Source organism: Rhineura floridana, chromosome 4, assembly GCF_030035675.1.
Source record: "Rhineura floridana isolate rRhiFlo1 chromosome 4, rRhiFlo1.hap2, whole genome shotgun sequence".
NCBI classification, from domain to species: Eukaryota; Metazoa; Chordata; class Lepidosauria; order Squamata; family Rhineuridae; genus Rhineura; species Rhineura floridana.
This window is the reverse complement of record NC_084483.1, coordinates 166,766,200-166,781,434: the sequence shown is the minus strand read 5'-3', so window position 1 is coordinate 166,781,434 and position 15,235 is coordinate 166,766,200. Positions and strand designations below refer to the sequence as shown.

Sequence of the window (15,235 nt, the reverse complement as noted above, 5' to 3'; positions counted from 1 at the left end):
GGAAATAATTAAATATCCTCTTTCCCACACCACTTCCTCAATCTTCAAAGCAGCCACATGGCACTGCTAAAGAGTTTAGGGGTTTTTTTGGGGGGGAGGATTCATATAAATATTGAATAATTTGCTTTCTTTCTATGCATGAACTCATCAATAAATAAGCATTTCACATGTCGGTATGCCACAATCCTGCACAAGCAAACTTCAGATTCTGGCAATTCTTAAGTTTTCTTTTTCTTTTTTAAATGTGTCTAGCCCTTTTGAAGCATGGTTGAAAGGGTGCCTGCTGAAATCTGAGAAGCCAGTGGAGTTGCAGAATTGTGCCTAGTAGGCACAGATCAAGACACTTCTCATCTATGACTGAGCCAGTTATGTACATTTGTTTAATGATCATAATTTGTGTACACATTTGAATTATTTGGGGTTACCTTGACATTAGACTGTGGATTTCCCACCCACCCCAAAGTACACATAGCCCAACCAAGTATACTGACTACTCCAGGTCTGAACATCTCGTTACCTACCAAGCTAAACACAGGCACCAGTCACACATTGTCACATACCAGCTGCTGTCTCAGTTTTTGTTACCCAAGGAGGGCATAGGTATTTCCAAGTCAGTTACCACCGAACAGCCTCCTTCAACATTTTGGTGACAGATGATTGACTCACATAAAATTACACCATGCCATAAATTTGGTCTACTGTTTCTTCCCGTGTCTTGTGGTTTGCTACACAAGCTGCTTAGTTCAATAGAAGATCCTCTAACACACTGTTCTTCAATCCTGGGTCCCCAGATGTTGTTGCAACTACAACTCCGATCAACCCCAGCCAGCTTAGCCGATGGCCAAGGATGATGGGAGTTGTAGTTCTACAACAACCTGGGGACCCACGACTGAAGAACAGTGCTCTAACATCATCTTCTGGAAATGGACTGCCTTCAAGTCGATTCCGACTTATGGTGAGCCTATGAATAGGGTTTTCATGGTAAACGGTATTCAGAGGTGGTTTACCATTGCCTTCCTCTGAGGCTGAGAGGCAGTGACTGGCCCGAGGTCACCCAGTGAGCTTCATGGCTTTGTGGGGATTTGAACCCTGGTGTCCCAGGTCGTAGTCCAACACCCTAACCACTACGCCACACTGGCTCTCAACATCATCTTCTAACCATATATAATATTGCTACTTAAAGATTTTTATGAAAATATAGTTTGCATACCAGAGCTACAAAAGTACACAAAGCCTTATAAAACTATGTACTGCTCAAAGCTGAAGTTTGATGCTTTATCAATGTTTGTTGTTGGCTCTACAAAAATTCTCACTGCTCTGCGATATAGAACAGATATAGAATAGACTATAGATACATAGAGGGCAGCAGGAAGAATTTAAGGACAACCCATTCTCCATCTATGGTTGTAGGATGCAAGTTATATTCACAGCATGTGTATATATGTATATGTGATGGGCAATATATAAATCAGTCCAAAAATATAAAGGTTTTAATATGGAGACCTTGAAATATAAGTGATAAAACCTGTTTGTTGTGAAAGCTTCAAATCTGAAGCTTTATTTTAGCAATAACTCAAAGCAGAACAATGAATTTCTTCAAATATTTATTATAAAACAGGAGCTTAGTTTTTCTTTTAAAAATGGTTGTCAGTGATGTACAAATCTTTTCCATTGAGGTAATTATTTGCAGGGGAGATCTGTATGCAAAGCACAACATGTACAATCTGGAAAAATAATCTAGTACCCTTTTTAAAAGAAAAAGGGAAGGCATTTCTAAAAGCAATCAAAGATCAGACAATCTCACTGACCCAGCTGTGTTCTTTTACAAATGTCTTCAACGGTTTGAACTTTTTCTTCTCAGTTTTATAGCCTTGTTGCGTGATGTATTTAAAATATTTGCAATCTAGACAAACATAAAAGTGAAATGGTATTAGAAGGAATGGGACATGTGTTAAAAGAAAGAAGTGCAAGGAAAATAGGACACAAACTGAGCACAATTGCCCATTAAACTGGATTCATATTCATGGGTTTAATACACAAGAAAACACGATTGCCATGCAGTCTGTCTTTTGGACTTGGTTTCATTGATTTAATCTGGCTGGACCCTTGGTTGCACAAAAGGCAGAATAGCAATCCCAGTTCCAGAAGCTATTTCCTCTTAATTGTCTTAGCAAACATGCACATAGTAGATACCATGTGTTTGTTATGTGCCTTCAAGTCCATGACGACTTATGGCGACCCTATGAATTGGCGACCTCCAATAGCATCTGTTGTAAACCACCCTGTTCAGATGTTTTAAGTTCAGGTCTGTGCCTTCTTTATGGAGTCAATCCATCTCTGGTTTGGTTTTCTTTTTCTAATCCCTTCTGTTTTTCCCAGCATTATTGTCTTTTCTAGTGAATCATGTCTTCTCATTATGTACCCCAAACAAGAAATAACGAGACTTGATTGTACAAACTGAACAGTTTACTGCCACAGCTTCCCTAAATGAACCCTAAGAACGGAGGGAAAGAGAAGGGACTGTCTAATAGAGAAATCTCAGCAACTTCACAAAATAGAAGTTCTCAGGTTTTTAACCGTTTACAGTTTTTTTTTAGTGTAGCAGTACCTTAGACCTAAATGATTCTGATGCTTTATTGTTCCCGATAAATACAGCATGGCTTTTAGGACACCTGGCAGCTGCCACTGGCTGGGATTTAAAGAACTGTGCAATTAGTTCCATGTGCACAAGAGGGTTGCAGGCCCACACTATTTGAGTGGCAGCTCCCAGAGCTTTTTGGCAAACTCCAGACCCTTAAAAGCATTTTGTGATTATGCCATGGGGTTCTGAATGGGAGGAAGGGGAAGAGAGTAAAAAATCCCATTGGGCACACCCAAACCTCAAGTGCAAAAGTCTCAATACATAGTAAGTTTCTGGATAAATTATCTCTTTAGTGCGGTTACAACATGAGGCAAGTACTGTTCCCTATATTACTTATTTTGATCATTTATATACTGTTTAATTACAGTCGTCTCTAAGAGGTGTACAAAAAACACAATACAATGAAAATTAAAATGAGAAAACTATAAAATGAGAATTCAGTGAAAATGTCCACTGGAATAAAAAAATCTTTAGTAGGCCACAGACATGCAACAGGGAGGGGGCCTATCTGGCCTCAACTGGAAGGGGATTCCATAAAATTGAGCACACAATACTGAACACACACCTCCTGGTGGATACGAGCCGTGCATCCAAGCCACGGGGTCCACTAAAAGCAACTCCCCTAAAGTCCTCAGTGATTGGGCAGAGTTAGAAGGGATTACGCGGTCCCTGAGGTTTCCTGGTCCCAAGTTGTTAATGGCCTTGTAAATTAATACAAGAACCTGGAACCTGGCTCTGTAGCAGGTTCACTATCACCAGTACATAACTCTGGTGTTCAAAAGCAGTGCAAGCTTTTGAGCATCAGAGTTACATGCTGGTGATAATCTGCCTTCATCAACAGTCCAACTGCAGCATTTTGAACCAGCTGAAGCCTCCTGGTCAGGCCCAAGGGTAGCTCCGTGTAGAGCCCATTGTAATAATTGAGTCTTGAGGTTACCAATGCACAAATCACCATGACCAGACTATCTTTATGATGTGGATCAAGTAATCCAGCAAGATTACCCTACATCTAACTTGTTTTAATGGTAGAGTTCCAGTGTAGAAGCCTGAGGGGGTTTGATGGCAATTTTCTGGAAATAAGTATCTAGAACAGTCTCACAAGTACTTTGGAGATATGTGGAGTTTAAATACTGACAAATAGCACTATTCATCAAAAGACCAAGGGCTTGTCTGTCAAGTTAGATATTTCCATTAGCTGCTCTGCTGGGACAGGGCAGGAATGCCAAATGTTGTACATGTAAAAGCATCATCCCAATTTGTTTTGGCTCAACTAACGCTGTGGTGAGCAACCAGCAGCATGCCCTTTATTTTCTTCAGCCACTAGAATCGTCTCTCCTCTCCACTGAAGACCATGCAAACAACATGGTTAAGGACTGTTAAACTTTCCACATTTTGTATGCTCCACTGGCCTCTAAGCACCTCAGATTTCCTTTCTATGAAAGGGAGGAAGAAAATTCACTCTAATAACTGGTGTCTCATTTAGGCTAAAGGAGGAACGCTCTCTCAGAGCATCTATGCAAGTCCACCTCCCTCCTCAAAATCCATCTCTTCTTTGAAGCCTTTGGGCTCAACTCCAAAACTGAAACAAAGTCTAAGAACATTAACAGCAGTTGCTCATATCCATCCCTTGCTACTCTTGCTTCTCCCTTTTCTTTGTTGCCCGCCAACTTTGTTGGTGAAGTTTAGATGGCAAGTGCCTTGGGGCAGAGACCCATCTTTTTTGCTTATATCACTGATAGCCATTGTGGTGTAGTGGTTAGAGTGCTGGGCTAGGACCTGGGAGTCCACGGTTAAAATCCCCACTCAGGCATGGAGCTCACGGGGTTACCTTGGGCAACTCCTATTTCTTAGCCTAACTTACCTCACAGGATTGGTCTGAAGATAAAAATGGAAGGAGGAAGAACAGTGTCACCTTGTTCCTTGAAGACCAGGCAATAAATACATGCAATAAAACGTCAGCGGCTGGCTACCGTAACCCAAATAACAGTTGGACACTCCTCATCTTGACTTCTCAAGATAAAACTTTATGCAAGGCACACATTTTAGCTTGGCCAGAATTCTAATCATGCTTCTATACATATAGGACAGAGAACATTTTTTGAGGGGTGGGGAGAATTACCTTTTCCGAGCAGTATTCCAGCCACCAGTACTTTTTCACAAGCAAGACTTTTGTTTTCCTGCCAGTTTCTTTTTGCCAAATAACGGCTAAAATGAAAGGCTGGCCACCAGTCCTTCCGGGAACTCCACTCCTTTTTGAGCCAGTCAAGCTGCTTGCCAGAGCTTGGGATGGGGGGGGGAATGGAAAGGGAAATGGTCTCAGTTAACTTATTTAATAAATAATAAACGAGTTGGATCTAAGTTAAGCCTTGTGCCAAATCTTGAATGCTGACAGGGGTTTTCTGTACTTTACCAGAACACCACAAAGGTAGCTAAGAATATGTGTATTAGGTACGCTGGGCCCTACCAAGCTATCAAAACCTGACTCCTTGCAGCTTCATTCTGTATTTTCAGCAAACTGTGCTACTCCAAAGGCAGGCTGTGTTATTGAAGCTCTTGCAATCTGGCACAGAATACGAGATGGCTAACTACCGTAGCTTGTTCTGAAGCAGTTAATCACAGTTTCCTGGCTATGAAGTGGGAAACTGTAGCTAGCTGAAGGATTCCAGGATTGATTGGGCTGCAAAGAAAGAAGCGAAGGGGCTGTACACATAGGTAAAAAGGTTCATTCATATCTTGGCTTATGATTATCCAAACTCTCCCTTTTTGTATGGAGTTTTAGGCCAGGGCTAGTCAACATGGCGCCCTCCAGATGTGGTGGACTACAACGCCCATCATACCTGACTATTGTTGATCTACCACATTGGCTACCACTATTTTAGGGCCATGGAAGACTGCTTATGGTTACTTAACTCAGCGACTAAAAAAAGGCCCTTTACTAATATTCAAATGCCATCTATTTTTTATTTATTTTTTGGTTAAGCCCTTGCAGTAAAATCAGGTTCTGGTTCCAGTTTCAGTAAACCAAGTCTTAAGATTCAATTAGGATAAAGGTGAGGAGAGAGAAACATTCAACATTCAACATTCATCTGCAAAGCCCTGCACAATTTTTTAAAAATAAATAAATAAATAAATAAGTGCTGCTTTAAGCAAAGAGAATGATAGACAAGCTAGTAGACTTTCTGTAAGCTAGTAACTTTCATGAACTTATTTGCAAGGCTGTGCTGCACTGAGAATAAATGAATTAACAGCTACTAAGAAATGAAAATATATTAAAAATTAACCAATTATCTCCCATAAAAATGGGCACAGTACTGACTTCACCTAAAAGTGACTAAAACCTTCCCCCTTCATACTAATTTCAAATTTTTGGGGAAAATGTTTGCACGAGGGAGCTGTCAAATATTACAGTTCACCACCTGCAGTCTGACACGGCACCGCCCAGCAACAGATACATCACAAGGGGCAGCTTATTTTGTTGCTCACTCACTTCTGCAGTATTTCTACAATCTGTTTTGCCAAATGGCTCCAAGCTTTTATGTTTTCCTTCCATCCAGCAAAGTCCAAGGCCGCAAAAATAACTTGTAGCCGCAGCTTGTGGTATTTACTTTTTTCTGCAATTAGAAAAGATCATGTGAAGGCAATCTGTACTAATCAGCAAGCAATATGTTTAGTTGTGTATACCAGCTAGGTATAGACAGCCACTTTACCACATATGCATGATCCAGCATTAACCTCATGTGTGATCCAATTCTCCTTGCCATTTGGTAGGAGGATAAGACAACCAAACAGGGTGAGAGAGCTCACCTTAGAGTAGTTTGATTGTATGGGCTCCTAGTTTCTTACTGATCTAACATATCCATTGATAGGGGAAACAGGTTTCCTGTAGCTTTACATTGCTACAAGTTAAAGAGTTTAATCTTGCTCAGGAGCATTTGTATAAAGCAACCAAAAAAAATGTTCCTAGGCAACCATTAGCATTTCTGAATAAACAAAAATGTATCCCATTCTATTTTGTTTTATTTTTTACACTGGACACTCATGCCAGAATAACAACCCAATTTTCTTTAGTGTCTGAACCTCTGAACAGGTGCTCCTGAGAGTCAGCGAGCCTCTGGAAAGGCACAGGAGGTGCACCAGGAGGGAGGAAAATAAAGAAACGCTCCCTTTGTGCAAACAGAAGCAGCTTCTGCTCACAGCTCTCTGGATCCCAACCAGACTCCCCTCACAAAGCTACAATTCCCAGAGTGGTTTAACAATCAATCCCTCTTCCAAGGGAACTTTGGGAATTGTAGCTCTGTGAGGGAACAGGAATCTCCTAACAACTCTGAGCATCCTTAAACTACAGTTCCCAGGATTCTTTGGGATGCTATGGTTGTTTAAAGTGGTATGATACTGCTTTAAATGTATAATGCAAATGGGGCCTTGTTCACTCTGAATGATGCACTCTTACAGCTATACCGGGCACTGTATGTTGGCGTGTGTGCGTTGTTGCATGAAACAGCATACATTACGTTGGAGTTAAGTTGAGCAAGAAACTTCTTCAGAGCATTAGAGCATGTTAAGAGTCTTTATTAAGACATTAAGGCTTTTCAGCAGTTTCCCCCCCCCTCTAGCTCTACAGCACATTTCTCTCCGAAAGCAAAAGTAAGACAGCCTCTCAGGTCAGAGGCATGATGCAGAAGGACACAACTCACAGACTCTGTTAGAACTTTCCCAGTCTATATCTTGATGGTTACCATAACAACGGCCTTCACTGTCCGTTCCCAGACTGGGCAAAGACATAACTCCTCTTAACTTTCAAAACTTTCAGACTTGATGGAAAACTACTAGGCCTCATGCCAACAAGCCCCCCTTTTTCTCATCATGTCTGTCAATTACAAAGAAATCTCAACAATACATAGTCATACAGTAATACATTTCTATAATACCTCTTGCAATACATTTCAGTACATTGCATCATACATTTTCAGTTCAGTACAGTTCAAAGTTACATCTCAGTACAGTTCAAAACTTTATTCACTCAAACTTTGGTTCATTCCAAGCCTTGTCACCAGTTTGCCAAATTTCTCCTCACACAAAGGCTTGGTCATTATGTCAGCCACCATGTTGTTAGTGTCACAAAATGTTAGGTTAACAAACCCCTGCTGCACACAATCCCTTACGTGAAAATATCTGACACTAATATGTTTTGTTCTTTTGGTATGAGCTTCTGATGTGGCTATCTTAATGCAGGTCTGATTGTCTTCATATACAGTAATCGGAAATTGCATATCAATGCCTATCTCCTGCATGAGCATTGCGAACCATTGTAGCTCATTACAGGCCTGTGATAGAGCCACATATTCTGCTTCTGCACTTGAGGTTGCCACCACACTTTGTTTCTTGCTACTCCAGTCAATGCATGACCCGTGCCACATCACAACTATGCCAGAGGTTGACTTACGACTGCTCAGTTCCCCTGCATGATCTGCATCCACAAAACATTCAAGACCTCCTGTCTTTGCTCCTGACAAAACCAGACTCTTTGTCTTCATGCCTTTCAGATAACGCACTATCCTTTTAATCCCTTGCCAGTCAGCCTCTGAAGGATGCTCTACCTTCCGGCTTAAAATACTGACTGCATTACATATGTCTGGGCGAGACACCTTCACCAAATATTGCAATTTCCCTATTATGCGCCTGTACTTCTCAGGATCTGTACAAGGCGTCTCCTGCACATTCTGTTGGAAAGCCACAACCATTGCAGTCTTCACAACATTGCATTCTGTCATGTTGCATTCTTCTATGATCTGATTTATTTTACTTTCCTGACTCAATGTTATGCTTCCGTCTTCTGCATGCACAATATCCGTGCCTAAATAGTGTGTGACAGGCCCCAAATTCTTTGTGTCCACCTGCCTGCCCAGTTGCTCATTAAATTCTCGTTCCTCTTGCTGCTCATGATAAAAATACATGATGTCATCAACGTAAACTGCACAGAACGTGGTTTTCATCCCCTGTCTCTTTATATACACACATGGATCTGCCTTGCATCTTTGGAATCCCATTCCATGCAACACTCTGTCCAATTTCTCATTCCAGCAGCGTGCACTTTGCCGCAGTCCATATATTGATTTATGCAGTTTACACACGAACCCTTCCTTTGACACAGAACCCGGAGGCAGTTCCATATATATCTCCTCTCTTAAATCACCATGTAGGAATGCCGTCCCTATATCGTAGTGATTTACACTCATGTTCTGCATCGCTGCCAGCTTCAGCAGCACACGAATGGACTCATGTTTCACAACCGGGGCAAAAACAGCATCATAATCTGTCCCATGCTGCTGGGTGAATCCCTTGGCAACCAAACGTGCCCTGTACCTCTGTACTTCCCCGGAACTTGCTTTCTTCTTCTTAAACACCCATCTGCAACCTATGGCCTTTTTACCCATGGGTAACTTTACTAATGTCCACGTGCCATTCTTTTGCATGGCTTGTAATTCTTCCTGCATGGCCTGCTGCCATTTGTGCTGCTCTGCCTCAGGCATCAGCCTGATTGCTTGAAATGATGCTGGCTCTTCTAGTTCTCTGTGAACTTCCTCCATCTGGGCAGTGAATACCGACGGCATGCCTTTTACGGCTGTCTGTTTACAGCCCTGACCGTCATTCCCTTTCCGCCCCATTGAACTCAAGACATCAGCACACTTCACACCCATGGACATTTTAAACTGTGAATCATTAAGGCTTCCCTGCAAACACACTTGATCTCCCCTCATTACAAAACATTGGTCTTTGTGGAACAAAATTGAATAATTACAACTCACCAGTTTGCTCACTGATAAAATATTATGAGCCAATTCCGGAACAAACAAACATTCTGACATTATCCCAAGTTTGTCAAACTTCACCAGACCTCGGGCTTCCACGTTCTTACGCGATCCATCAGCAAGTAAAACAAAGTCTTTCACTTCTTCTGAAACATAAAACAAACGTCTGTCTTTAATTAATATATGGCTTGCCCCACTGTCGAGAAGCCATTCAATAGGTGCTAAAGCTTGTGGCTTCTGTTTACAAACAAAGTTCACACTGCCTTGCTTCAAGCCTCCATCCCTGGAGTTGCGCTTGACTGGACATTCCCACTGTAGATGCCGTCGATCTCCGCAAATAAAACAAGCCTTCAGCCTCAGTTGCTGCTCCTGTTTATTATCCTTCGGCATGGCATTTCTCACCTCTTGCCTCCTGACAGCTTCCATCGACTCGGCTCTTTTCGCCTCCTGTCTCCGCTGCCATTCTTGGGTCAGCTTTTCCTCAATAAACGCAACGTTCAAACCTCCGTCAGGCATGGCTTCGAATAACCATATTATTCCAAGTCCCATCGAGTGAAGCCAGGATCAGATAGGTCTTCTGAAGTTCAGAGTGTTCGACGCCTCGGTCTGTCAGCTCAGCAAACAGGCATCTGAATTCCGTGAGATGCTCACACATGTCACACTCACCCATGAAGCGCATTTGATAAAGCTTCCGTGCCAAACACAATCTAGATCCCGCAGTCTGTTGCACATGAATGCCTTCCAACCGGTCCCACATCTGTTTGGCGTTTGTAACATCCCTCACGTGTAGCAGTTGAGAGTCTGATAGAGCCAGAAGTATAAAAGCTTGAGCTCGCTCATCGTTCCTAGTCCAAGCCGCTGTAAGGGGTGCAGGGGGTGTACCTTCAATAGCTTCCCACAAATCTTCTTTTACTAGCAAAGCCCGCATTCTCGGCTTCCAGCTGCCATAATTCTTTTCATTAAGTCGTTCCATCGGCAAGCCTCCCCCAGACAGGTTTACAGCCATGTTGCTCACCTCCGTCTGGTTCAATCAATCAAGCTGCCCTCTCTGGAACTCCGTCTGCCGTTCAGACCAGCAACTTACTCCCGTGTAATGCGCTGTGGATCTGGGCCCATAACCCCTGTTGGCGTGTGTGCGTTGTTGCGTGAAACAGCATACATTACGTTGGAGTTAAGTTGAGCAAGAAACTTCTTCAGAGCATTAGAGCATGTTAAGAGTCTTTATTAAGACATTAAGGCTTTTCAGCAGTTCCCCCCCCCTCTAGCTCTACAGCACATTTCTCTCCGAAAGCAAAAGTAAGACAGCCTCTCAGGTCAGAGGCATGATGCAGAAGGACACAACTCACAGACTCTGTTAGAACTTTCCCAGTCTATATCTTGATGGTTACCATAACAACGGCCTTCACTGTCCGTTCCCAGACTGGGCAAAGACATAACTCCTCTTAACTTTCAAAACTTTCAGACTTGATGGAAAACTACTAGGCCTCATGCCAACACTGTAAGGGTCAGATTTTAAAGAAGCTGTCTGTTCCTCATCTGAAATTGGGCCGCCTCTATCACTGGACAAACAAAATAGCCCACTAATTTTTAACAGCTGTATATATTAACTCAAGGCAAATAATGAAAAGCCCTGAAGACATATTCTTTATCCTGCAGCCTTCTGTTAGAATTCTGCGCTGGCGTCACTCCACAAGCGAAGGCTGATGGAAACTGGCAGGGCTGGGCAAAGATACACCTCCACCCCATCCAACACCAACACCCCAGCTTGGCACAAAGGGGGCTCAGATTGCAACTTAAAAGTGTCAAGCCAAATATGTCAAAATTCTTTCATACAATAATGTTTGGTTCCACAAGCATCCTGAGTGTGTTGTTCTGTACCAGTTCAAGTTTGTGAACTGTTTTTCATAGGCAGCCCTTTATAGAGTGCATTACAGCAGCCTAGTCGGAATGTAACCAGGATGCATAACTGAAGCCAGTTTTCTTTCTCCAGATAGGGCTGCAGCTGGCAAGCCAGCCTAATCAGATAAAAGGCACTCCTTGCCACCAGCATAATGAGCTTTATTTACAGGAGCATTCACTTGTATGTTTGCATGTAAATGGTAGGGGGTGGGGGGTGGGCAGACAGCAAGTCAAGCTGGCCCTAACTCTGGGCATAATAAAACAAGGGAAAGCAACAAGATAATTAAAAAGGCCTTACTTGACTTTTCAAGCATGACGTAGAATTCCAGCATCAGTTCATGAGAAGGAACAAGCTCATGCAAGATCTAAGGAGAAACAGACAAGGTGTTAAACACTCATGGATAAACACTGAGAGTAGGATTCAGTGCTAGTCCAACTCAGAGCAGACATGACTTTAATAGATATGACTAACCTAGGATCATTCATTTCAACAGGTCTACTCTGAATGGGAGTTAGTTGAATAAAACCCTAAAGTTTTCCATCTATCAATTTCAATGGAAGAATAATGAGCAGAGGCTTCTGCCAGAGTTAACCATATCAGGGGGCTGGATGCATAGTATAGGAATAAAGAATGCCCACTTTTGTGACATCATCGTCAAGCCTGTTTTCCCAAGGGGCATAAATATTGATTTTACAATGTGCTAACAGGAAACAGTTTTTATGTATTCATATTTTAAAGTTTTGCAAATATATGTGGAAGAACCTTCATGCCATGTTTGTAGGCTTTCCAGAAATAATGGCCTTGATCACATGTCATAATAAGCTATCATTAATGGTCTACCATGATATTTTAAATTTAATTTTGTTACACATATATCCCACCTTTGCTCCACAGTGGCATACATGGTTCTCCCCCTTCCCATTTTCTCCTCACAACAACCCTGTAAGGTAGGTTAGGCTGCAAGGCAGTAACTGCCCAAGAGCATTCAATGAGCATCATAGCTGAGTGGGGATTTGTACTTTGGTCTAACCACTACACAGTTAAATAGTAACCATCGAATAAGACCTAGATTTCATACCTGGAGTGCAGAGATCTTTGTTTTCCTTGATTCACCCCTTCTCTTTAGGAACTGGTAGACGAAGACATGGGCGTTGGGGTTGGGAGGAAATCTGGGATTATAGGCATACTCATTTAACACTTCCCTTGCTTCTTCATACTCTTCATAATGTTCCAGCAGCTGAGGGAACACATAAATGTGCAGTTGATTCTTTAAAGTTGGGAACCACATTTTCACCTATAGGTACTCAAGAGCATATTGGTACCAACCCATCTAGATGCCCAGAGGACTGTTACTAGATCTAGGGCCTTTTCTGTAGTGGCCCCCGAATTGTGGAACAGCCTACCTGAAGAGATACGCCTGGCGCCTACGGTACTTTCTTTCAGGCGCCAGGTTAAGACCTGGCTATGCTCCCAGGCATTTTAATGTTTAATTTTAATGTTTATGTTTAATGTTTTAGCTTAAATCTTGCTGATATTTGTTACTGATTTTACTGTAACATTGTATTTTAACTCTGTTTTGTACACCGCCCAGAGAGCTACTAGCTATGGGCGGTTTATAAATGAAATAAATAAATAAATATTGCAGTAGAAAATTTCTCAATTTAGAACAATTAAACAATAGGTCAGAAATAACAGCTTAACAATAAAAAGCAAAAGCCAGGTGGAACAAATGCCTTGATAATATGGAAAAATGGAAATGGACTGCCTTCAAGTTGATCCCGACTTATGGCGACCCCATGAATAGGGTTTTCATGGTTAGCAGTATTTAGAGGTGGTTTACCATTGCCTTCCTCTGAGGCTGAGAGGCAGTGACTGGCCCAAGGTCACCCAGGGAGCTTCATGGCTGTGTGGGGATTCGAACCCTGGTCTCCCAGGTCACAGTCCAACACTCTAACCACTACACCACACTGGCTCTCTTCTCTCTTGATAATATACATGTCACTAATATTGGTCGGTTCACGACAAACTGCCAAACCATGGTCTGGCCTTCGCGTCTGAGACTTGGGTTTTGCAGGCTTTCACCTCCCAAGTTTCTCTCCTTTCCTGATCCAGGCAAACCACAGTTTGCCATTACATTTGAACTGACAAACTACAAGTGGTATTCAATGCCAGCCCTACTCGGAGTAGACTCACTGATGTTCGTAGACATGACTAACTTAAGTTTATTAATTTCAGTAGGCCTACTCTGGGTAGAACTTAGCTGAATTCAACCCACTACCTATTTTCCTCTGAAGAATTATTCTCTGTTTTAACCTCTGCTTACTCAACAGAATTATCTAGTATGGTGGAAGCTTGTTATAATGTCGTATGTTGCACTGCAGATTCAGATATATAGTGGGTATTATGTCCCCGAGTACAATACTGTATACTGTACTTCAGTTTTCATTATAACACAGAATCCCTATAACTCGGGTACATCCTTTGTTCAGATGACCACATCATAACGAGCTTCCACTGTAATTTTAAAAAGCCAGGTAAGCCAATGGACATTGCAATACTTTGTGATGGGGAATTCCCAAGACTCCCCAATTCTTTCTAAACACTTTTTCAGGGTCTTAGTTTACTTGCTGTTGTGAAAGAAGTTAAGCATTTCAAGTATTCACCGAGCTACAAAATCTTGAACAGCTAGCAATTAGATTAAGCAACAAAAAAAGTGATGAGCTAGTTGTAAAGCACATAGATAAAGCATGCTCTTACATCCACATAACATGTCACAAAAGGATCCCAAACTCCAGGAATTTTAATTATCTCCTTGAGGCTGACTTCAGCCTGCCGGTACAAGCTGCGCATTTCTTGCTGAATAGAAGACTCTGCATAGCTGTCTTCATCTGTGAAAGACAAGGCATAACATAATCTCTTACTATGATCTGAAACTGGGTTAAATCGTGACACTATTATTTTAATCTTTCAATCTTTTGGGGCCAGTGGGCACATTTAGAATTTTGAAAAAGTTCTGTGGGCACCAGGCTCTTTGCCCTTCTCATCTGTTCAGAACAGAACAGAGGGTGGCTTTCCAATCCTGGCATCTCATGAAAGGCTTAATGGTGGTGGAGGGAAGCATGTTCAATATAGGAGAGGCTGAGATAGTGCATACCAGAGCTGAACATAAAGTCTCTTGTGCACTATGGATTTTTGAAGGGATATTTACCTTTCACAGGTGCAATAGGAAAGGCAGGTGGGCACATGTTGACAAACCCTTGCTATACAGTAAGGTTATGTATCATTAGCTTATGCTACTATATCCAAACACAATGATCCTGTTAGGAAATATTTTTTCTAGGCCCCAAGAGTTGTTCAGAAATGCTAAATTGTAGCAAGAGCTAATACCGCAATGAATCATGGAACTTAGAGGGTGGGGAATAGAAGACTCTAAGTTTCGTTTCCTCTCTCGTGAGAAAGAACACCCAGAGCCTCACAGGCTGTAACATCCTGTAAGAGAGATAAAATGTATCTCATCTGGATTGTTGTTATTTTCTCTTGTCTTGTTTCACTTTACACATCCTGTTCATTGTAGCAAACTCTGCACAAAAGACGTCACACTGCTGAGTGGATAACTTTCACAGGCACACTAGCCCTATCTTATCTCTTTATGGTGTCAATCTAACTCTCTCAGTTCTTATCTCAAATTAAGTTTTCTTGGATTGACAAGTATATAAATTCTTTATCAATTCCTCGCTTTTTAAGAATTATAAGAAATGTAACAAGGATAAGAAAAATACGCTTGCTTTATCTCTGTAATACTGTATTTCCTTTGTTATGATTTTAATAACATTATACTTGTTTTGCTTATGAAATCTATATAATGATGTTTCAATTAATAAACGA

The 15,235-nt window shown here is 41.8% G+C and overlaps 1 protein-coding gene across 2 annotated transcripts in view; it reads right to left on the bottom strand.

The window, feature by feature from the left end:
- Window positions 1–1,591: 1,591 nt before the first annotated feature.
- The window catches only part of TAF1A (TATA-box binding protein associated factor, RNA polymerase I subunit A), a 26,505-nt gene continuing 12,861 nt past the window's right edge, over window positions 1,592–15,235 (bottom strand). Inside the window, exons 6-11 of one of the 2 annotated variants that reach the window (XM_061625140.1) lie at window positions 14,108–14,238; window positions 12,429–12,587; window positions 11,648–11,714; window positions 6,129–6,252; window positions 4,761–4,921; window positions 1,592–1,903 (exon numbers count right to left, since the gene is read on the bottom strand). In XM_061625140.1, the coding sequence (XP_061481124.1) occupies window positions 1,791–1,903; window positions 4,761–4,921; window positions 6,129–6,252; window positions 11,648–11,714; window positions 12,429–12,587; window positions 14,108–14,238 (755 nt within the window). In that variant the 3' untranslated portion in view covers window positions 1,592–1,790. Of the gene's footprint in view, window positions 1,904–4,760; window positions 4,922–6,128; window positions 6,253–9,447; window positions 9,597–11,647; window positions 11,715–12,428; window positions 12,588–14,107; window positions 14,239–15,235 lie in introns of those variants that run through there. The other variant, XM_061625141.1, reaches the window with a different exon arrangement.